The 22,507-nt window shown below is 40.7% G+C and overlaps 1 protein-coding gene across 8 annotated transcripts; it reads right to left on the reverse strand.

Annotated features, from left to right (window-relative positions):
• Positions 1-1,142: 1,142 nt before the first annotated feature.
• Positions 1,143-17,065, reverse strand: LOC134187027 (mucin-22-like). 8 transcript variants are annotated; one of them, XR_009971044.1, is made up of 19 exons: positions 16,926-17,063; positions 13,241-13,522; positions 12,352-12,927; positions 11,992-12,285; positions 5,428-5,523; positions 5,332-5,373; positions 5,179-5,271; positions 5,050-5,118; positions 4,912-4,980; positions 4,781-4,837; positions 4,639-4,722; positions 4,530-4,595; positions 4,249-4,461; positions 4,131-4,187; positions 4,006-4,071; positions 3,892-3,951; positions 2,556-3,568; positions 1,387-2,498; positions 1,143-1,317 (listed from the first exon to the last, which is right to left on the reverse strand). XR_009971044.1 is itself a non-coding variant. In XM_062655142.1 (17 exons), exons 2-17 carry the CDS (start codon positions 13,518-13,520, stop codon positions 3,444-3,446), a joined length of 2,247 nt encoding a protein of 748 aa, XP_062511126.1. In that variant the 5' UTR covers positions 13,521-13,522; positions 16,926-17,063; the 3' UTR covers positions 1,143-3,443. The 8 variants fall into 8 exon arrangements, 1 of the variants encoding a protein (XP_062511126.1); XR_009971045.1 differs by having other exon boundaries at positions 1,387-1,715; positions 1,772-3,568; XR_009971046.1 differs by having other exon boundaries at positions 1,387-3,568; positions 5,428-5,520; positions 16,926-17,065.
• Between the last annotated feature and the right edge of the window lie 5,442 nt (positions 17,066-22,507).

Consider the following 22,507-nt stretch of genomic DNA (forward strand, 5'->3'; position numbering starts at 1 on the left):
ACTTCTCCTTTCCACTTCATAGCGCCGCAGTTGACACACACGTTTGTCATAGAGCCAATACAACACGAAAGTGGATGAGAGCCAGGTCGCATTTATAGGTAGAGATTATAGCAGAAAGTATCTAAAAATGCGTTTGATGGTATCATAGGTGATGTTGGCCATGATGATTGCAGTGAATAAAAATGTCTCGTATACACTTGCAATCGTATAGCACTCCCGGATATTGCGCTGTTCAATTGAATGAAATAAAGTCACGTGCAGTTAGACGAATCGTATAGCACTCCCGGATATTTATTTGATAACGTAATTATGGGCAGTGTGAACCATCCTCTAGAGACATGGTCACTTCTCTCCGCTGCAGGGAGTGCATACCGTCCGATGTCAGGAACGGGCCGTTTAAATTCGGTGGAGATACCGTCCAATGTCCCGTGCAATACTTACACGGATAATCCCCCGGATTTTGCGCTGTCCAAAATGCATTTAGATGAATCTATCAGAGCAGAACTGGAAGTCACATGCAGTACTCACCCAGATAATCCGTTCCCAGTATCTAACGAAGTCACGACTCGTACCGACTCTCGTCATTTCAACAGTTCCGCTGAACGTCGTCTCGTCGAAGACGTTGCTGGCGTTTCGGGGAACAGGTGCATCAAACACGGCAGCTCTTCAACCGTCGTAGACTGGCAAACGACTGTGGACATATTTTTCAAGAACCGGATATCAGCAAAAATATCTTCCATTTCCAGCATCGCACGCAATAAACAACACGCTCGGCGGGTACCGTCCGATGTCGGGAATGGGCAGTCTGAATTCGGTGGAGATACGATGCGCCGTTCCGGAGATACCCATTCTGCATGAGCGGAAGCGAGTGCGATGCCGGGAAATGGCGTTGTCGTGGGAGAAGTCAGGAAGACGACCACGGTCTCACTTTTGACCAAAATGAATTCGGCGTGCGCAAGCCAAATTCGGCCGAGATCGGACTCGCCGTCTTTGAGAAACGCTCATACGGATGGACACACAGACAGACAGACACCTCTCCTTTATATATATAGATTAAACAGTTTAGGATGATCTACAAGTCATGTCTAGTGGAATTTTGTTTAGGTGTACAACTATTTTTTAGTTGTGGTTGCTGACCTCATGTCATCAGTGGGTGTTGCCAGGACATACTTGGAAGTAATTTGACGACATTACATCACTGAATACCCAGGATTCTCTGGCATCTGCCTAACTAGATGTGTGGGTTCTGCAGACTACATACAGCAAGACTATGGCATTGTATGAAACTGATCCTCCTCAAATTCATGAGAAACAATTCTACAAACAATGCTGACTTCAACAATGCATTACTATGCTGCACAGGAGATATACAGATATACTTCTTACCATCAATTAGCAAGATGCTGTAAACTGGCTGTCATGCCTCTTGTCAGCAGATTGTGTACCACCACAGAAATGGTTCAGTGGCTCAGTTTTAATCAATTTAATTCATCACTATATGTACACTTCTATAAAGTCTAAATACAACCTACTCTTTCTTTCACATTTTTTTCGTATGCCAATCTCATCCTTCTTTGGTGTTTCTAACTGCCCATTCTCCGCATTGTCTCAATCAGTATGCACGACATTCGGCTCCATTTCGGTGCCCCGTAGCCTAAACTAAATGCTTGCACAATCCTGGCTCATCTTCAAAGCAGTCTGCTCCAAAATAACGACTACAAAAGACAGAAGAATTACTTGGAGCTTACCAGCAATCTCTCGTTTGTCTGACTTGTTCCGCCCGCTTTCGTCTTTGTTAGGGGTCTTCGGAAACTAAACGAGCCTCACACCTTCTTTCATGGTAATATAGCACCCAGCTGCCACACAGTGCCAGACCATTCTAACCCTAGCACCCACTCGAGTCTTGTGCGTTACCTAGTTCCTTTGTGCAAACGCAACATCCGTTCTCACTTTTACATCATACGTACGTACACACCCCGAATCTACTGCTCAAAACCGGATGCGATCAACCAAAAGCACATTACGGGGCAATTTTCTTATAGAAACCTTGCTCTTAAATCTAAAATTATTTTTCCCGAGAACTATCATATAGAACTTTAAAATAATTCTTGATTTTTCCGTGTCGGTGGCCCTTTAATAGACAAGCCGTTTAAAAAAGTGGCAGTCGACTTGGTGGGACCAATCTCCTCTCCTGGTGACGGCAGTCAATATATCTTGATGTTAATCTATTATGCAAACAGATATCCAGAAGCCATCGCTCTCAAGAACATCAATACAAAGACAGTAGCGGGAAGCGCTCTTCAACATTTACAGCCGAGTGGGAATAACTGAGAATCTTATTGACTTAGCAGACAATTCGTTTCGGATTGCATGAAAGAGGTGTCTAAACTATTTAGCATTAGTCAGCTTACTGTCATGCCTTCTCTTCCCATGTGCAAATGGTGAGAAGATTTAACGGCACCTTGAAACGACGCTGAGACGATTGTGTACTGAAAAGCCTAGTAAACAGAGGGATAGATATGTCAATGATTTGTTATTTGTGTACCAAGAAGTACCACAAGAGTCCGTGGGTTTTTCACCATTTGAATTAAGGGCAGGCGAACAGGATATCTGGTTTTGTTGTCTCCGCCCATCAATCCGTATATAGATGTGGGAATTTGCGTTAAAGGAACACTTCACTGATTGACGCACGCACAATAGACCAAACACTTGTTGTGTTGTGCGGCACATTGTTTTGGTCTTGCTTTCCAAGGACTACTACTAGAGCACACAAGAGACGGATCTAGACGCTTCAGGTGACTCTGAAAGTGAACGAGTACAAGTTACACTTCATAAGCGACTTAGTTGTTCACATGTTGTAGACTTCACATGGATCATCTTGAAAGACTTGCAGTCGCTCGGTCTTTCGCACTTTCCTCGTGTTTCTATCTACGAACGAAGATCAGACAGTATAAAAAGGCTTGCGTGATGCGAAAAACATACGGAAATGTGTGTCACCGCACATAATCACGTGACACAAAGTGCCTTCATTCTACAGCCGAACCATAGCGTATGTGTGCTTTTCGCTGTCGATTGAAAGTGAGTTAGTGATGCACAAGCACGTTTTACTTTTGCCTCAGTAAATATCAAAGTCTACATGAAGCGGTAAACAAAACCTACACTTGGACACTATTTGGGAAACCGCCTCGTACATTTTCGTTTTTTAACCTTAGTATAATGCTCCGCTATCAAGTTTGCTCTGAGATACTGCCAAACTTCCTAACTTGATGTGTGACCAGAAACGTCTAATGCCGAGGGCGAAGTCAGAGATGTGCGGACTGGTGAAGTGCTCCTTTAATGAACTAATTAATTTGCCTGAGTAAAGAACAAGCAGCTAATCAGCTAGTATATAATAATTACTAGTTTTATAATTTTGCACAACAGACAATAAACTTTTATAGAACTCACTCTTCCTTTCGACAATAAACATAACAGATGATTATGACCAGCACGACCACACAAACACCAGCAATTGGTGCTACAATGTATGGTATTAGCATCAAGTCGTCCGTTATATCAACAGGTACATCTTGAACACAACACACAACACTGAATGTTAATCATACACTTGAGAGAGAGAGAGAGAGAGAGAGAGAGAGAGAGAGAGAGCGAGAGAGAGAGAGAGCGAGAGAGAGAGAGAGAGCGAGAGAGAGAGAGAGAGCGAGAGAGAGAGAGAGAGCGAGAGAGAGAGAGAGAGCGAGAGAGAGAGAGAGAGAGAGAGAGAGAGAGAGAGAGAGAGAGAGAGAGAGAGAGAGAGAGAGAGAGAGAGAGAGAGAGAGAGAGAGAGAGAGAGAGAGAGAGAGAGAGAGAGAGAGAGAGAGAGAGAGAGAGAGAGAGAGAGATGGGCCTTACAGACGCCTGTAGGTTGCTTGGTTAAGTTGGATAATAACGAAAAAATTTCTATAATGTCTCCTACAAGCAGCAGTCTACTACACAATGAGCACCATTTTATGAATCAAAACAAACCATTCGAATCCAATGTTTCAGTATCATTTTGTTCTGTAAATTGCACAGTTGGACTTTCCACAGTTGCTAGATGAGCAAATACACTCAGCAGTACGTCAAACTTCAACAGATTGATCACCACTTACTGTCCTTTGGAAAACTATTAGTGAACAACAACGATGATGAAGAGGATTCTGTCCTTCCTACAACCAGTAATTGCATGGTTAATGCTATACAGCAGATACTCTACAAACCAAAAGAAACCTTTTCCTCTTGTTGCATGAAATTCAGTTGTTGGTGATTGAGCTCTAGATGTTGGTGTATAAGTTTTAGTCATAGAAACTTGAACTTTAGTTGTTGGAGCTTGAATTGTTGTTGTTTGACTTTTGTTCGTTAACGCTTGAGCTTCAGTTATCAGTGCTTCAGCTGTTTTCACTGCTGATGATCCTACTGTTGTTTTCATCGGCAAAGATGCCACTATGTATTAGATGATATGATGCTACGAGACAAATCACACGAGTCAAGATTGAAGACAATTGACTCACAATGCATTGCATGAGTTGCTGCCTTAGACGATGACTGAACAGATTCTGTACCCTTCCCTACAACATCTACCCATTACATAATAAATAAAGTCACCATGTAATTTAGAACCTTCGACTTCAGTTCCAGCAGTTTCTGGTGGTTTTGTTACTACAGTAGTCCTCACCACTGTCGTCATCGACACAAAAGATGCCACTTTATTGGAGCACAAAAATTAAGTACCTAATCACCGCTCAAACAAGTGACTACTTGCATTTTGTGGGCTGTTTTGTTGACTTGGATGATGACTGAAAAGATTCTGTGCTCTTCCCTATACATCATTAGTACCGTAAGTGATACACAATCATGAATGAACCTCATGCACTTTGGAAAAAAGATACAAACCTTTTGTTACCATCTGAACTTCAGCTTGTGTTGCTCCTATTGTGGTTGTCATAGTACTTCTTGCCGTCACTATCATGAGCACAGAAGATGCATCTACATTCAAAGTATAAAATTATAACTTTTAATATGACCACTTACACAATGTTGCAAGATTCACGTTTCTTGTTGACTTCGACAGTGATTGAGATAATGATTCTGTGCTCTTTGCTACAATAAGTAGCCAATGTTACACATGACTGTCTATACAGAAACAGCATACAAGTATACCTTTTGAGGTTGAGGCCCGAATGTCTGTTCCACCTGCTTCTGTAACATGCATCATAGTTGTTCTTGCATTTGTAGTCACAGGCAAAAAGAGAACTATTACAAAACCAAAAACCAAGTTCTTGATTGTAAATGTAAAGGTAGATAACCACGTACATGTTGAAGAAATATTTGCTGAAGGCAATTGAGAAGGTTTCTCTGCAACCAACATTAAATGTTAGACAACCTGTTGCATATCTCAACTATTATAACCTCTTGACGTTGATGCTTCACTTCCAGTTGCCTCCTGTGTCACTAAAGAGGTTACTTCTGTTGTTGCTGTCGTTGTCATTGGCAAAAGTGATGCTACTATATAGCAAACACAAAAGCACTATGACAAACAACATAAAATCTACCACAATCTCAACCCAATGGAATATCCAAGCACTATTGACATGCTCAATACCAAAGACAATCAGCTTATGATTAATTAACAGCTCATGAGTACAACTGCAAGTTAGTATACATTGTATATCCACAAAAATCTTCGTACAAGACTATTTTCATACATTTGACAAAAACCTTTCGTACGTATCTGTATCATATTTTTGTACGGACTCTAACAGGCCAATTTTTAGTGCAGGTAGTACAGTAACTGTTTTATTCTACGTGCGTCACTGTACGTATTTCATAACTTCAAAGCTAAAGCAAAGTGGTATCCATGCTTGGCTCACGACAAAAGATCAAAAAGAAAAAACTCCCACTACCAAGGAGATCGAAAGCAGCATCCGGGATTCAACAAGAGACATCGCAGTTGTGTAGAGGAAGATCGAGATCGAGATCACTCAGCACCTAAGCACAGAAAGAGAGGACAATATCATGTCTACGACAAGACTAGGGTGACCATGGCCCGAGTCGCTGAAGAATGTGGACTTACGAGGGCATGCGCTATTCCACAAAAATTCATAGAATCACAAAAGCCAACAGTTCAATCAATCCGCAATGTGTATCAAAAACAGTTACTAGTATTGAACCGACGGTCTGAGGAAATGGTAAAACTAGCAAAAAAAAGATGCGGCAGACGTCTTTCTTGAACCGGCATTGGACAAAGAAGTGATCATGATATTATATTACTGGCATGCCTTGTGAGACAGCAGCTGTGTCGTCAACTGAAGCATAGTGTTGGGGTGCTCATTAGGACTAGTTCAAAAGAACAAACCGTCACTGCTGCAAGAATCAACATCAACTGTCTGGTTCATCTTCTGTTGATGCCATTGCTAAATGTCTGTAAGAGTACTTCCAGAAACAGTTCGAGTTGAGTGACATCCTAATGTTGCAACTGGACATGCTGTATGTAGAGTTTCATTTTGACCTTTTGTAGTTGTAAAACCTGTGTACTGTTCAATAGGATCTTGTGTTGTGGTACATCATCAACATCTCTAGTGGCAATTTGTAATAACAGTTTGTCATCGAAGAAAAATTTTAGTATGCATTCTAATTTGGTACATTTAGGAGTTGTACAAACAATAAAAAAATAAATGCATGCAAAAATTTGTGGATTTACAGTAAAAGAAAACCTGTACAAACTTCGAGAAAAACGAGATTTCGTCACACCCTCTAGGTAGGGTAAGTGGGATCTTGACCCTCAACTGGGCACCCACCAACCAGTAGGTAAGTCTCAGAGAGGTACATGTTTCCGTGTAATCCAGACGATAGTAACTGGCTTATTAATATTGACTGCGTGTGCTACAAGGATTTCGCCAGCTCTGAACAGCACGCCCAGTAGATATCAATGACTACCAAGAAAGCACTGATCCTATGTCGTCATCACCCTCAAGGTAGGGTAAGTAGCACCCACCAACCCGGCAGGTAAGTCCCAGAAAGGTACACGTCTCCGTGTACTCCATATAGCACTAGTAATTGGCTTATCAATTATTGATTGTGTGTGCTATGGGGATTTCGTCAGCTCTAAACAGCATGCCTAGTAGTCTAGTCTGCAGATATCAGTCATTAGCCCCACGCCAGATCACAGAAACTCACAGACGTAGCTAAATAGACAGTGAGAAAGAACCAACAGACGCACACGCAGTAAACATTAACGTATGTTAAGGCCTTGGACTGCAAACCGAACGCTTGCTGTGTTGCATGGTGCATTGTTTTGGTCTTGCTTTCCGAGGCCAACTACAAGATCACACAAGAGACGGGTTTAGACGCTTCAGGCAACTCGTAACAGTGAAAGAGAACAAGTGACAGTTCATAAGTGACTCAGTCGTTCGTACGTTGTAGACTCCACATGATCATCTTGAGCGACTTCAAATCGCTTAGTCTTTTGCACTTTCCTCCATGTTTCTTTCTACGAATGGAGGACATACTACAGTTCAAAAGGGATTGAGTGATGCGAAAACACACAGAAACGTACGTCACTGCACACAATCACGTGACACAAAGTGCCTTTATTCTACAGCTGAACCATCGCCATATGTGTGCTTTTCGCCGTCAATTGAAGGTGAGTCAGAAATGCGGAAGCACATTTTACTTTCGCCTAAGCAAATATTAAAGTTTACACGAAGTGGTAAAACAAAACCTACACATAACGGACATTACTTTGAAGAAAACGTCTCGTACAATTTTTTGCGTTATCACAATGCTCCGCTATCAAGTTTGCTCTGAGATAGCGCCAAACTTACCAACTTAAAAAGACCAGAAACAATTAGCAAGCGAGGGCGGGGTCAGAGTGCGTGCGTCGATCAGTGATGTGCTCCTTTAAAGCAGTTAGCATATCTCCTTTCAGAAAAAAAAGGACATGCCATACAGTCTAGCAATTGCCTGGATAAGGTGCAGAGTAGTGTTTGCTCTTCTAAGGTCTTCATCTTTGTGTTTGCGAGGCCGTAGGTCTGGCAGAAAAGTGTTGTATTCATCCGGTAGCTTACTTTCTGTCTGCGCAGAGAGTCGGCTTTACAAGTAGTCTAGATATATGTTTTGATTAAACTTTTGATCAACAAATGACTGTTTTCTGGTTGGTGGTTGTATTAGGCCACACTGAAAAAATTGCCAGTTTGGGGTAACCCGCCCACCTGTGTTTGGAGGGCTGCTGGTAGTTTTTTTGCGCATGCTCATACTGAGAAATAAAATGTCTTCTGTTGCTCTGTGCATATCCGTGTCCGAGGGAGCACGCATTTTGAGAGATGGCAAGATTCTTAGTGTGTCTGGGAAATGTAGACTTCGTGAGGTATTGCAGGAGGTTGGATTAGGTGATCAGGTGGATGATGTACATAGCGTGCGAACTGTGACCACAGACACTTCCTCCAAACAAGATGCGGAGTTAGATGATGAGGTGCAGCTCCATGCCAAGTTTAAGCGTCGATACGTGTACTTTCTTTTGAGGCATCGGTCAGAAACAGAATGTATAATGTCCAGTCTAACATCTGACAGATTTCAAAACTTCCTGACTTACAGTAGGTGATCTTTTTAGCTCTAGTACCCATGTTGAATTTGTGTTATCGGGTTGTCAAACGTCGATGGTAAAACCATATCTGACATAGATATCAAAAAATCCGCCTGCCTGTCTTCTTCCACTGCATGTTACCCCAATCAGACAATCTTTTCGGTGCGGCCTTATTATTGTTGTTTATGTATAATATGTTATATAGAGTATTTAGTTTGTTGAAATGTATCATAGTATGATCTATTCAAATACACCATTTCATTCAGTAGTGACATCTAAAAATAACAAACAGAAAACTCAAACAGAAAACTGCAAGTAACACAATTAAAACACCCATATAAAACTTGTCATTTAAACACACTTTGCCTCCGGATGTATAGTAGGCGTACACCCGCTGTGATGTCATAAGAGGAACGGAAGTGGCTAGAGCACATGCTAGCAATAGAAATGTCCTACAAGAAGTAAACGTCTGGTTGTCTGCTGCTGCAGTAATGTGCTCAGAAAGAAAGTGTGGCTTTGATTCGCTTTCTCCAACAACGCCAAGACGTGAAAAAAATGGGCAACGCGAGTGAAACAAATGAGAAATCGGTGAGATGGGCCAACCACACGTTCAGACTCATCTAGTGCATATTCTCAGCCGGAATGTTTCGAAACAGAAGGATTATGTTAGTAAGAGGCTATGGGCTTTACCCGAGGTAAAAGGAGACTAAAGCCTGAAGCATCAAGCTGAGCTAAGACGAAACCCTTGCAACGTGACAACGTGAGAAGTCAACAAATAGAAGAGAAGACTGAAAAGAAGAATAAGAAATGAAGGGTAAGTCCTGTAAAATTCTAGTGATCGATAGAGTTGCTTGGGACTATTTTCTACCTACTGCTAGAGCGTGGACGTAATTAAGTTTGAACCGAAGAGATGAGCTTCTCTTGATGTTGATGTGGATAAATTATGTCGACAATGCTGAAGAATCTGATCAGTGTCCTGGTGTTAGTCCTGGACTCCAGTACGTAGCATTCGCAGGTTTATGAGTGCAAAGTTTCTTTCATTCCTTCCTATTGGTTGCAATGGCAATTGTTGTTGTTGTTGTTGTTGTTGTTGGTAGTGGTGGTGTGTTTCTGGTTTGTTTAGAATTACTGTCTATGTACTTACCATGTCTTGACAAAATGGCTTATTTTTCTTTTCTGTTCTACTTCAGACAGTAGCTTTGTTAATGAGAAATGCTAGACACATGCCATAGAATATCAAGTGCTTAAAGGGGAAGTCCAACAAAAATGAACTTAACTTGTATGAGTAGATCTTACCAAGACAAATCGATCGGTATAATTAATCCGTTATCTTTGTTTGTCTAGGAGAACGAGCGGTGTTACTGTGATGTGCAACGTCCACGCGCCTGCTCCGCGCTTCCTGGTCGATTAAGCTCCGCCCATTGCAAACGAATAAATGCGTTTACAGATGACTGCTACGGATATATCGAGAATGCCGAATGTGAATGCGAAGATTATGAAGATCTGCCTTCTTGCCGTCAGTGGTTCCTCTCTAAAGTAAAATGGTGTCGGTAGAGCTGTTTTCCCGCCAGACTTTGAACCAGAATTCCTCAATACCACAGCTTACCTACAGAACACACTTGTGCTTGAGTATTTGTTTATCCTTGTTCTTTTAATATCCGAAGAGAAACGTTCAGCACGCCGTCTGGTGTGTGCAACAGAGGATGATTCTATATTTACATCTGGGATTGTAACCTTCTACCAATCAGCGGCAAAAGAAAGTTAGCAGACTGAATGTGAAAATAGGAACGTCCTCTGTAGCACATGCCAGACGGCACGCTGAACGTTTCTCTTCGGATATCATAAAACAAGGATAAACAAATACTCAAGCACAAGCGCGTTCTCTAAGTAAGACGCGGTATTGAGGAATTCTGCTTCAAAGTCTGACAGGAAAACAGCTCTACCGACACCATTTTACTTTAGAGAGGAACCACTGACGGCAAGAAGGCAGATCTTCATAATATCTTCGCATTCACATTCGGCATTCTCGATATATCCGTAGCAGTCATCTGTAAACGCATTGATTTGTTTGCAGTGGGTGGAGCTTAATAGACCAGGAAGCGCGGAGCAGGTGTGTGGGTGTTGCACATCACAGAAACATTGCTCGTTCTCGTATACAAAAGTGAAGATAACGAAGTAACTTATACCGATCGATTTGTCTTGGTAAGATCTACTCATACAAGTTAACTTCATTTTTGTTGGACTTCCCCTTTAAAATATCATAAAAGTAATGTTCCTTTTACAGATTGTTGTTGGCTGCTTTGTATAAAATGGAAATTGCGTGAGATCACAATTCAAACGTCAGAAGGCACTATGAGACATTATAGAGTATCTCAAGTAAAAGACAGCCATCAATAATTTATAATTTAGGTTTAGGTTTCACGTGAAACATACTGTCACTGGAACTACTAATAAATGATGTTATTTTTGTTCGTAGGTTGTGAGTGTCAAAACTTCTGAAGATTATAATCAATTATCAATAATCCTCACACTCATCCTTTTGCAGCAGTTTCAAACATCGTCATAAATTAGAGTCTGAGATAATCATATTTAGAGAGGGTTTAACTGAGAAAGATTTCATTATCTTGTTTGCTCTGACCATGGGTAACTGATTCTCAAATACTCGTTTGTTTAATGAAAAGGTGAGAAGAAATCAGTTAGATTTCTGATATCAATTCATGATTCCTATTAATTAGTGAGTATGGATGGCAATACAACTCATGTTCTCTCCAACCCACTTCCAGCACAAGGAGTCTTGTGAGTTGATGATATACTGCCACAGTGTATACCAAATAGTATCTCCTGCACATGCAATGAAGCTCATCTCTTGCACGCTGCAGCAGTATCAGTGGAGAAATCGTCACGAGCAAGTCTATCATTAGAATTCTACAGGACTTACTTAACCCTTCATTTCTCACACTTTCTTTCAGCCTTTTCTCCTCTTCTGTATTTGTTGACTTTCTCGCATTGTCACGCAGTAATCCTCTCAATGGCTTCCTAGTACACAAATCGCATTGACTTCTCGCTTGTTTTCTCGCACTGCCCATTTCTTTGACATCTTAGCATTACTGGAGAAGTGAATCAAAGTCATGCTTTCTTTCTGAGCACATTACTGCAGCCAGCAGGCAACCAGAGGTGTACTATCTCATCCGACATTTCTATTGCAAGCATGCACTGTAGCCATTTCCGTTCTTCGTATGACGTCACGACGGGTCCGCTTACGCCTCAATAACTTCACGAATGTAGCTTCAAAAATTAAACTTTTCATTTTTTGGGCATGCAAACGTTAAGAACTATACAACACAACACCACCCATCACTCTTCTAGTCATACCACCCAACCCCATACATCACCTGTAGAGACCATCGTTGTCTTTACATGACTCCTCTTACTTTCACCTCCTGATGTGCTCGCAGTGACTGAAATACTATACTTAGAAGATGATACCAATTGATGCAAAAGAACTTGAAGAATATTGATGTCATTGCTAACAACAGACTCTTCCACTCCATCAGGCAGCTGTTTGTAATAAATAGTGTATGAGATGATTTGTCCATTGGTTACTGTTGGTGTCTTCCAATGTACCCGAACCGTTCCATTATCAAATTGGAAAACCTTGACATGCCTGGGAGCAGTTGGTACACCATCTGCAGCACCCAACAACACCTCTACTGTATATGCAATAAATATTTAACAAACACATGCATGCACACCTTTGGCAGTCAAGTAAGTAGTTCCAATCACAAGTCCAACAGCATTACTAGCACTACACTGATATACACCATCGTCACTTGCATTGAAAGAGCGAATAATCAATGTCAGTTGTCCTGGTGATGACTGCAATTGAAAGTGGTTTCCATCATATTCAATTCTTTCTGTGTTCTTGTACCATGTAACAAGAGGTGTTGGACTTCCACTAGCTGAGCATGTTATCATAGTATCATCTAAAGTCGTGACTGTCTCCTCTTTCAAAAATTGTGTGGTTAATGCTGGTTTGATTAGAGCTGACACATGAACTAGCTTGCTTAATTCCACACCATTCCCACTTACGAAGATAGTATAATTTCCAAGATCTGTTGGTTCCACATCTCTAACCACCAAACTGTATACCTTGAATGCATACTTTGCTGAGTCACTAATGAATGATCCATCTTTCATCCACTGTACTGACATCTGTCCAGGTATACAACCCAAATGTTGAATAACAACTTCAATGGTTGCAGCATCACCAAGATTCACTTGTACATGAGAAAGTGGAAGATGAACTGAAGGTTGACAAGGAAGAGAACCTAACGTGACATCTTGTCAACAATCCACATCATAACAGCAGATGGACACACAAACAGAAAAGCCAAAAAATCAAATAATAACAAATGCACAAACACAGACAAACACAAAACAAACATGCAGACAGACTGATAATAGACAGACACACAGATGCACATTACAAACCACTGTACACATAAACACAAAAACAACCAAATGAACATAAGTACATTAAAAACAGACAGATCGATGCAACAGCCAACTGCTCATTAACATCATCAACACATTCATATTGCATTTCACTGAATACCAAAACCAGCAAGTAAAAATGCATACTTTCTTTAATCCGAAGAGTTACATCAAACTTCCTCACTCTATACCCATTTGTAAGCTGTAGCATATACCGCCCCTCGTCCTGTTGCGTAACATTTTCTATATGTAAAGCTCCAGAAGGAAAAATAGATACTCGACTTGTACGATCTCCATCTTGCAACATTATTCCATTCATCTCCCAGGTTACAGTAGGAGAAGGGATAGCAATAGCAGCACTACCATAGAAACGAACCATGTCTCCTGGTGCTACTATCTGAGAATCAGGACGAATGAAAGTAGCCATTCCTGTAAACAAATACAAATTTCCATAACTACAAAAAAAAGTACATCCTATGGCAATGTCAGTGTGCACAGATCCACACCCACCCACCCATCCATCCATCCACACCCACCCATCCATCCATCCACACTCACCCACCCATCCATCCATCCACACCCATCCATCCATCCACACCCACCCATCCATCCACACCCACCCATCCATCCACACCCACCCATCCATCCACCCATCCATCCACCCATCCATCCATCCATATTGCATTATTGGTACAAACTATTGGATTGTATTCGATGTTGACTGTTAGACAACTAGCCTGTAATAGAGCAGCCATATGTTGAAAATATATGTATAGAAAATCCACCCACCCACCCACCCATCCACCCACACCCACCCATCCACCCACACCCACCCATCCACCCATCCATCCATCATACAATCACGGTCAAGACTGGGATGCCCAGTCTATTTGGGCTTCATAATTTTGACAGTTAGTAAATTATTATACGTATGGATTACGTTTGGTGACTGTAGCTGTCTACATTCTAGTTTAGCATATCAGTGATTTCTGTATATTTGGCTGTTTAGTTATATCTGAAATATATCCATCCATCCATCCACCCAACCATCCACCCATCCACCCATCCATGGAGAATGGGTTGTAAATTGCGAATGTGGATCAAAACTCGACGCTGAAGGTTTCCACCTACTTACTTGCAAGTCTGGCGGCGGTCCCAACTGGCAACACAACAGCCTTGTCGCAAGCTGGTCCGACTGCCTTCTCGATCTTGGTATACATCACCGAAAGGAGCCTCGCAACAGATACAGCAACAGCGATGATAGGCCTGATATCGTCGTATTTGACAGCGAAAATGGCTCATCTCTAGATCTAGATGTTTCATTCGCCCACCCCTGGAGCAAAGACTATCTGAAACGAACAGCTCGAATCTGCGGATTTGCTGCCAAAAAACGTGAGGACCTCAAGTTTTCAAAATATGATCAGGAACGTCTAGCAAGTGGTGACTCACCAGCATTCACACCTCTAGTTTTCGAGCACTTTGGCTGCTGGGGTGAGAAAGCTGTCGATTACTTAAGGGTACTTTCGAGAAAATCTAGGGATGCTGTTGGAAAATCCAACATGGCTGACTTCATAAATTTTTGGCGTAAGCGCATCTCTGTTCAGATTCAAAAGTGCAATTCAAGGGTCCTATTAAGGAAGATTGACAGGCTTACCAACTCAAGGAGACCATACAATCACGGTCAAGACTGGGATGCCCAGTCTATTTGGGCTTCATAATTTTGACAGTTAGTAAATTATTATACGTATGGATTACGTTTGGTGACTGTAGCTGTCTACATTCTAGTTTAGCATATCAGTGATTTCTGTATATTTGGCTGTTTAGTTATATCTGAAATATATCCCCATCCATCCACCCAACCATCCACCCATCCACCCATCCACCCATCCACCCACCCACCACCCACCCACCCACTGGATGCCCAGTCTATTTGGGCTTCATAATTTTGACAGTTAGTAAATTATTATACGTATGGATTACGTTTGGTGACTGTAGCTGTCTACATTCTAGTTTAGCATATCAGTGATTTCTGTATATTTGGCTGTTTAGTTATATCTGAAATATATCTCCACCCACCCACCCACCCACCCATCCATCCACCCACCCACCTTTGCTTTGTTGCTGAAATGACACGTTTAGTACAGTCATTTGCTAATGCTACTTCAATGGAAGGAATTGCTCTGAAAGCTCTAGTTATTCTACAAGTTCTTATTCTTCAAAAGTCTCATGCTCGGTCCAAATCACGTGACCATGTTCAATGTGTACAGAGAAGACTAGAGCTTTGGAAGATGGCAAAATTTGAAGAGCTACTAAGAGAAGGTCGCACATTGCAACACCGATTAGAGACCAATTTGAGAAATGTTTCAGAAGATCAGTTGTCAAAGGTGTTCAGTCATCTTGTTATTCAGGGGAAAATCAATGCTGCTCTTCGTTATCTTTCAGATAACACTAAAGGAGGTGTTCTGTCTCTTAATGCTGTGATCGATGACCAAGGTACAACTGTGAGAGAGCTATTGCATATGAAACATCTGCAACAGCAGCCTTTGAATGAAGAAGTATTATTGCAAGGTCCAGTTTATGACATATCACCAGTGATATTTGAGAAAATTAATGGATCTGCTATTCATTCTGCAGCACTGAGAACTCAAGGTGCTGGTGGACCATCAGTTGTCGACTCAACAGCTTGAAAACGTTTTTGCTGTTCATTTAAATGCCAATCAAATGATTTATGCAATGGTCTTGCAGGTTTAGCACGACGTATTTGCTCTGAATTTGTAGATCCTAAGACTGTCCACGCTCTGGTTGCATGTCGTCTTATTCCTTTAGACAAATGTCCTGGCTTACGACCCATTGGCATTGGACAAACATTTCGTAGGATTATTGCAAAAGCAATAATGAATGTTGTCAAGGAAGATGTCTGTAAATCAGCTGGTTCACTACAGGTATGCGCAGGTCACGATGGTGGTTGCGAGGCGGCTGTTCACACCATGCGCATGATATTTGATGATGATGCAGAATGCTTATTATTAGTTGATGCTACCAATGCTTTCAATTGCCTCAATTGAAATGCAGCTCTTCATAACGCTCAAATTATTGCCCAACTATTACAACTGCACTCATTAACACCTATAGAGCTGAGGTAATGATATTTACTATCGGTGGTGGCATTATTCAATCAACAGAAGGTACAACACGAAGATCCATTAGCAATGTCGATATATGCTATCGGTATTCTAGCACTCATTAATAGACTGACCCAGTTATGTAAGCAAGTATGGTTCGCAGATGATGCCACCAGAGCAGGAAGTATTGAAAATGTGAAATAATGGTGGAATGCAATTGTGAAAGAAGGTCCCAAATTTGGCTACCATCCTCACAGCCACATGCTGCACACAGTGCATTTACACATGGTATTGTTGGAAGATGGACCTATACGGTTAGAACAAATGACCATCTTTCTGAAGTCAACAAACCGTTAGAAAACGTAATAAAATCAAAATGGATTCCTGCTGACTGGTCGTTCAGCTCCTTCAAATATAGAAAGAAATATGCTTGCTCTTCCTCCTAAACTTGGCAGTCTGGGAATCATCAATCCTTATTCTTTATGTCAAGAGTTTACCAACTCACAAATGATAACAGCTCCTTTGTCAAGACTCATTCTTCAACAAGACACAGATTTGAAAAATGTTCAGAAAGAACAAAATCGCTTGTTATCAGTTGTACATCAGCAAAAGAAACCAACTATGAAAGCGATTGCAGAACAATTAGAACATGAAGTTCCAAAAGCTATGAAGCGATCCATTGATCTAGCAAAAGAGAAAGATGCCTCTACCTGATTATCAGTGCTTCCTTTGATCAAACATGACTTTTTGCTACACAAGTCTGCATTTCGTGACACGTTATGCCTTAGATATGGTTGGTTGCCTCCTCGTTTAGCTGATACTTGTCCCTGTGGTAAAAAGTTCACAATTGATCATGCTCTTGCCTGTCCAACTGGTGGATACCCAACAATCAGACACAACAAAGTAAGCGATCTTATAGCAAAGTCTTCTCTCTGATGTTTGTCATGATATTGAAGTAGAGCCCAAGTTACAGCCCCTTTCTGGTGAGAGTCTACCACAGCGCAGCAACTCGATGGAAGATGAAGCTCGCTTAGATGTGTCTGCATGTGGATTTTCGGGAGGTTGTTTTCAAAAAACATTTTTATGACGTAAGAATATTCAATCCTAATGCTCCTTCTTACAAGTCTTCTGCAATCTCTTCCTGCTACAAACTCCACAAACAAGAGAAGAAAAGTCGTTATAAAGAAAGGGTGAAACAAATAGAGCATGCCTCTTTTACTCCCCTAGTGTTTTCCTGTACTGGAGGTGCCAGCACTTTAACTTCAACCTTTCTGAAAAGACTGGGGTCTCTACTGTCTCTGAAACAAAACATTGTCTACAGCACTTCCATCAACTGGATAAGATGTCGCATTGGCTTTGCCTTATTACGCGCATCCATCGTGTGACTCAGAGGCTGCAGAACAAGAACACCTATTAACAAAGACATACTCTTGGCTTCGGCCAAGAGAAGACTACCTTGCAGTAGTTGAATTTTAGAGTTAGATATGTGTAGTACTCGTTTTACGTATGTTGCGTACAGTACCATTGCTTAATTATTTATCTTGTATGATAGAGTTCGATTTTCAAACACATCAGTTCTCTCAGTAGTATGCCCTTGCTACTGTGCCATTGATTGACAAAGTCAAAACAAATGATCTACTACTACTACTACTCATGAAAGACATGGTGTATTTGATAAGTATACAATAATAGCTACGTAGCTAACAAGGTAGCAATCAAGACCTCACTTTCTAAACAAAACACTCTACTAAAAGACTCAGATTTATCTACTGAAACAGTTTTAGTCTTTTACTGAAATAATCGGCTCTCAGCTGTCGCTGAGAGAACGTTGTCTTGAGTGTTCAATTGAAGTTGTCTTCGCATTTTGCAACCGCGTATGCACATAATGGACGACCTCAAAAGGGCAAAAGCAAGCCGGCATCTTAACAGATTGTAGTGCTGTATGTTCTGTCCTTCTTTTCAGAAAGTTGTGAGGCCAATCTTTTGATGAATGTTGTTGTCAATTGGCTGGCACCTCCAGTGCAAGACAGAATAAGAGGAGTAAATGATGCTTGCTCAACCCTTCTAATGCAATCTTCATATTTCCTCTTCTTTTCTTTTTCTTGGTTTTTGTAGCAAGAGCTAATGGCATTAGATTTATATAAAGAGGCATCAGGATTAAAAATTCTGACGTCAGAAAACATTTCTTGGAATCTTCCTCCCAGAAACCGCAGGCGGAATTGTCAAGTCTTGCTTCATCTTCTCTTGTGTTACATCGTTGCGGTAAAATCTCTCCACTTAGTGGTTGAAGAAATGGTTCGGTCTCAATATCATGGCAAACTTTGGTTAACATGGCAGCAAAAAGGTCTCTTACTTCATTATGTCTAATTGTGGGAAATCCACCAGTTGGACAAGACATTGAATGATCAATACTGAAAGATTCACCACAAGGACATTGGTCAGTCAGATGAAGAGGGTGCAACCCATAGTGAAGACAAAGTGTATCTGGAACTCCAATTTGTGTAAAGAGAATTGGTATTCGTCCAAGGGAAGAACTGTAAGCCAAGTACACACACCTGTTTCTCTAGCTAGTTCTAGTGCATGATTAAGATCTGGCATAATTTCAGATTCTACTTGTTCAGCATTTGCCTTGTTCCTATGGTGTTTCTGTTGTTTTATACTAGATTTGATATTATTCTGTTGCTGTGAGGCATTTCCCAGGTGTAATTGTTGCTGCAGTACGAGATTAGACAAAGGCTCAGAAACTTTCTGGGATTTAACATATTCGTCTGTTAAAGCAGTTGAATCAATAATTCCCAAACCACCAAGACAATCTGAAAGAGCGAAGACTATTCTCAATGTTTTTCCGGGTAAAAACGGCCAGTCAGAGCTGAAATAAGTTTAGACTGAATTGCTGACTGCAAAAGTTGTACAAGTCTGACAGATGTTCATTGCATCTAGCCGCATATGTCCACCTGCCAATAATTGCATGAATGAGAGCTGAATACGCAGCGTGCGGTTGTGATCGAGCAAACAAAGAGAGCGTTTCAATTTCTTTTGGCCCATCCTTGACCTTGTTAGTCAAAAAATTTTCACAAATGCTTCGATTACCAATTGCAGCTCCAAGATAATAGTGTCCCTCTGTTGTAATATTGATGTTGGTGTTGATGAAAGTAGACTTGGCTCTTTCAAAACACTACTACTACTACTACTACTACTACTGAATGAAATGGTGTATTTGAATACATCATACTACCATACATTTCAACAAACTAAATACTCTATAACATATTACACATAAATAACATATTATACATAAATAACAATGAAGAAGCACTAGAAGTGCAAACCCTCGGCCGGTATGCACCTTGAAGGTAAATTAGTCGCACTATGACAAAATCGTATGACAGAATCGTATGATGTGGGTAATAAATTTTGGTTGCTTGTAATGAGGTGACCCCAGAGCCAAAACAAAACATCAATGTGGGAAAACATGCACGTGCACATGTAGATTAATTAGGTGTCTGTTCGCTCTGACTTTGGATACCGTAAAACAAAAATAAATAGAGACGCACTAGCGTACTTACAGGTCAGCCGAGCCGCTTTGTCCGACAAACAGACGCTGTCATGGATAATGTTACAACCTTCGCTCGTCGGTTCTTTGTGCAGCTGATTGTTTGTGCAGCTTTTGAGGTCGTAACTATGGGCGGTTTTAGGCGTGGCATAGGTACCAGAGCCAAAACAAAATTAGATGTGGGAATGTCACAAATGCAGCTAGATTATGATGATGACATCATGTTCATCTATTGGTCGGTAATGACACCACTTCTCGTCTATTGGTCAGAATAGCTCATTCGCATCTGTGCTAACCAACTATATACGGTGGGTCGGTTGTCTGGTCATCGAACGACTACTGTACTCGAGCCCGGGAATCCAAGCCTCGGGTAATAATACTACAACCACCAACCGGAAAACAGTCATTCGTTGACTAAAAGTTTAATCAAAACATATCTAGACTACTTGTAAAGCCGACTCTCTGTGTAGACAGAAAGTAAGCTACCAGATGAATACAACGCTTTTGTGCCAGACCTACAGCCTCACAAACACAAAAATTAAGACCTTAGAAGAGCGAACACTACTACTACTGGGAAACCTGGTGTATTTCAACAAATAGTACTACAGATCTACATATAACTGACTAAAATGGTGTATTTGAATAGATCATACTACAATATATTTCAACAAACTAAATACTCTATAACATTATTATACATAAATAACAATAATACTGCCACCACCAACCGGAAAACAGTCATTAATTAAAAGTTTAATCAAAATATATATCTAGAATACTTGTAAAGCCGACTCTCTGTGCAGACAAAAAGTAAGCTACTGGATATAACTACTAGTACTGAATGAAACTATCTATCGCTGCCGTAACCAGCCATGCTACCCCTTAAATCATAAGGGGGATAATGATTAAGGGACAAAGTAGCTAAGCATTATCTACTGATAAATTATAATATATATATATATATATATATATATATATATATATATATATATATATTGAAAGCTATTGCTTCCAAAAACCTCAGCAGTCAGTGGCCTTAATTTCCACCAGGCTTTCCAAAATATGATGCAGCAACTGTCTATTCAATTATGGAAACATAACTCGAGAATGATTCATAAGAGAATTCAGCTTGAAGTACAGGACGTTAATGGTTGGGATATACCTAGTGTAATGTAAGACTTGTTAGTTTGGGGATGTTTGGGGAATTGTTTGATTTTGAAAGAAAATATATATATCTCGTTTCTTTTCTCATGTTCATTGGATGAACGTGATCAGGTCAGTACAGCAATATGCAAGCACAACATAATATATATATATATATATATATATATATATATATATATATATATATATATATATGATGGCATGTCCACTGATAACAGTGATGACTCGAATACATACATACATATATGTTTAGATTGTGATGACTTAACTGGCTTGTCTTTTATTTAGTGGTCTAGACATCTATGTATAGTTGTACTTGAAGAAATAATATATGATTCACTATATACATATAATATATATATATATATATATATATATATATATATATATATATATATAATATATAAAGCTCAAATTGTCTGTCTGTGTGTGTGTGTGTGTGTGTGTGTGTGTGTGTGTGTGTGTGTGTGTGTGTTCGCATTTGGCGGCCACGTCTTTTGTCCGTTCGCAACCGAAATCGGCACGCACACTCGGCATGCACAGAGGAAGGTTTGCATAAAAAATTAATGCACCGGGTCCCCTCTGGAGGTAACGACCCACGCGTAAAATTTCTCGATGACGCAAACGCTACACATTGCAGTTCATTCAAACACACGCCCACACCAGTCCCGTGTAGACTGTATGCATCGTCGTCCTTCGTAAAGCTTCGAGCAATCAAATATCTCTTGCCGACGAAACTTACTCTTCTAGCGCTTTCGTTTCTCTTCAAATTCCGATTGCATTTGCACCGAATCCAACCTACACATTTTCTGCAGCAAGCGCTACACGGGGAGTGTGTCGATTTCTATCGAAACAAGCGCGAAGAGCAAGATTCGAATTCATTCAGCACATCCGGGATCTTGCAACAAAGATTGCACGTGACGTGTCCACAGACCTATCTTTACACTACAGTCTTGCCCGTACAAAGGACGGGCCATGGATCCTAATATATATATATATATATATATATATATATATATATATATATATATATATATAACTAAATGTCCCATATGGGACAAAAAAACATACATGAAAGACAAGTATTATTACTGGATATGTCAAACAAGTGCACTCTGGTCCAAAGACGACAGAAATACATGATTTGTAAAGATTTATAGAGAAGGAAGTAGAAAGTGCGATGATGAGAAAACAAAACAAGAGTACAGGACATTGTGGAAGCAGCACAGGCAGAGGAATAGACACGATGAGCGCTGAGTGCTCAAAGAGCAGGGTGAAGGTGCGACATACATCAGACTTCCGAATGACCATGTTGTCCAGCCAGGAAGAAGGGAAAATAAAGACAAGGCGACGTTTGAACAGGATGACAAAAAATTTCCAGGTTGAATAACCCTGGTCATCAACGATGTGGAGGTCAGATGACAGAACCAGAACTTTCTTTGGTTGCAGGATATGCCGTCTACTGGAAACGGTTGTTTGGAAGATATGACTGAAGATACACAAGGGGCGAATCCTCCTCTGATGAACAACTCGGGACTCTTTAAAGGAGAACTCTCACCAAATACTAAAACTTGT

The sequence above is a fragment of the Corticium candelabrum genome, chromosome 11 (assembly GCF_963422355.1).
Source record: "Corticium candelabrum chromosome 11, ooCorCand1.1, whole genome shotgun sequence".
Taxonomy (NCBI): domain Eukaryota; kingdom Metazoa; phylum Porifera; class Homoscleromorpha; order Homosclerophorida; family Plakinidae; genus Corticium; species Corticium candelabrum.

Coding starts and splice junctions, on each gene's coding strand:
- LOC134187027 (XM_062655142.1), bottom strand. CDS start 13,520: ATGGCTACTTTCATTCGTCCTGATTCTCAGATAGTAGCACCAGGAGAC. Junction 5,119..5,178: donor TCGGGCCTCAACCTCAAAAG/GTATACTTGTAT, acceptor TACTTATTGTAG/CAAAGAGCACAGAATCATTA. Junction 4,188..4,248: donor TCATGCAACAAGAGGAAAAG/GTTTCTTTTGGT, acceptor TACTGGTTGTAG/GAAGGACAGAATCCTCTTCA.